This window comes from Oratosquilla oratoria, chromosome 22, assembly GCF_046742065.1.
Source record: "Oratosquilla oratoria isolate Oo_2021 chromosome 22, ASM4674206v1, whole genome shotgun sequence".
NCBI classification, from domain to species: domain Eukaryota; kingdom Metazoa; phylum Arthropoda; class Malacostraca; order Stomatopoda; family Squillidae; genus Oratosquilla; species Oratosquilla oratoria.
In genome coordinates, this window is record NC_134798.1 from 26,994,799 (window position 1) to 26,996,048 (window position 1,250).

General features: G+C 36.3%; 1 protein-coding gene across 1 annotated transcript in view; it reads right to left on the minus strand.

Moving 5' to 3' along the window:
- Window positions 1–443: 443 nt before the first annotated feature.
- Window positions 444–1,250, minus strand: part of LOC143037328 (uncharacterized) — a 4,926-nt gene continuing 4,119 nt past the window's right edge. Inside the window, exons 2-3 of the mRNA XM_076205464.1 lie at window positions 1,070–1,250; window positions 444–928 (exon numbers count right to left, since the gene is read on the minus strand). The exon at window positions 1,070–1,250 is cut by the window's right edge and continues 32 nt beyond it. Coding sequence (XP_076061579.1) covers window positions 444–928; window positions 1,070–1,250 — 666 coding nt within the window. The remainder of the gene's footprint in view (window positions 929–1,069) is intronic.

Below are 1,250 nucleotides of genomic sequence, written 5' to 3' on the forward strand. Positions count from 1 at the left end.
TCCTCAAGTTATACTGAACCATTCCCCATTTCCCTGCTGGGTCTTAACGCGGAATGCATCGTTTATGTACGTGCTTTTTATTGCCCTTTTAAGTTTGGGAGGAATGTTATCTCTTCTTTATCCAAGATACACCACAAGATCTTTCTGGAAACCCGATCGAATGCCTTTTCCAGGTCGACGAAAGCTAAATAAACTTTTCTATTTCATTCCCAGTTTTTCTCAGGAAGCATTCTTAAGGCCAAAATTAGATCGATGGTAGATCCTCCAGGTCTAAAACCATATGGCCATTCGTCGAAGCTGTCCTCTACTTTACCCCTTTATCTCTTTTCTAATATTCTTTCATAAAGTTTTGCTACATGTGGTATTAAGGTTATTCCTCTGTAGTTTTTAGAGTCAATTTTGTCTCCTTTGTTTTTATATACAGGGCATATTATTGATCTATTTCAGTCTTTAGGTACTCTTCCTTTATTCCAACATTTGTTGAAGATGTCTTTTACCCATAGAATTTCATCTTCCCCGATGTTTTTTAAAATCTCAGATGGAATCATGTCTGCTCCTGCTGCTTTACCATTTTTCATTCGATTTAATGATGATTTTATCTCTTCAACGGTAATTAGATCTTCGTCCGATTCTAAGAGTTCCTCTACATTGTACTCTGGATCATTTTGTTCTACATTATTTGGTATATTCAACAAGTTTTCGAAGTAGTTTTTCCATCTACTGTCAATTTTCTCGGCGTTTGTTCGTAGCTCTTCTCCATTTTCATCTATAACAGCATATGATGGTGGTTCTGAGTTCTTTCTGTGATTTTTAGCCAAGTTGTAAATTAGCTTTCTAGTTCCTAGTAAATCCTGTGCAAGATCTCTTCCAATTTTCTCCCATGTTTTATCTTTTTCCTGCTTTTTTACACTCTCCGCTTTTCTTCTAGCTTCAATGTATTATAGTCTATCGTCCATTTGCCTTGTTCTTATCAATTTCCAAAATTTTCTCATTTTTATCTTGACAGCTTCTTTGACCTTTTCTGTCCACCAGGGTGTTTGCTTTTTCTTTTTACCGTATGATGTCTTACATTGGACTACTTCCTCTGCAATTTTTGTGACAGTTGAATGGAAGGCTTTCCAGTCCTCATCTAAATCTTCTGTTCTAGTATATTCTGTTCTACTCTCTCTCATTCTGCAATGGAGCTCCTCTTTACAGCTTTCTACCAAGAATCCTTTTGTGGCTTTACATTTCAAAGATTTTGGCTTGGT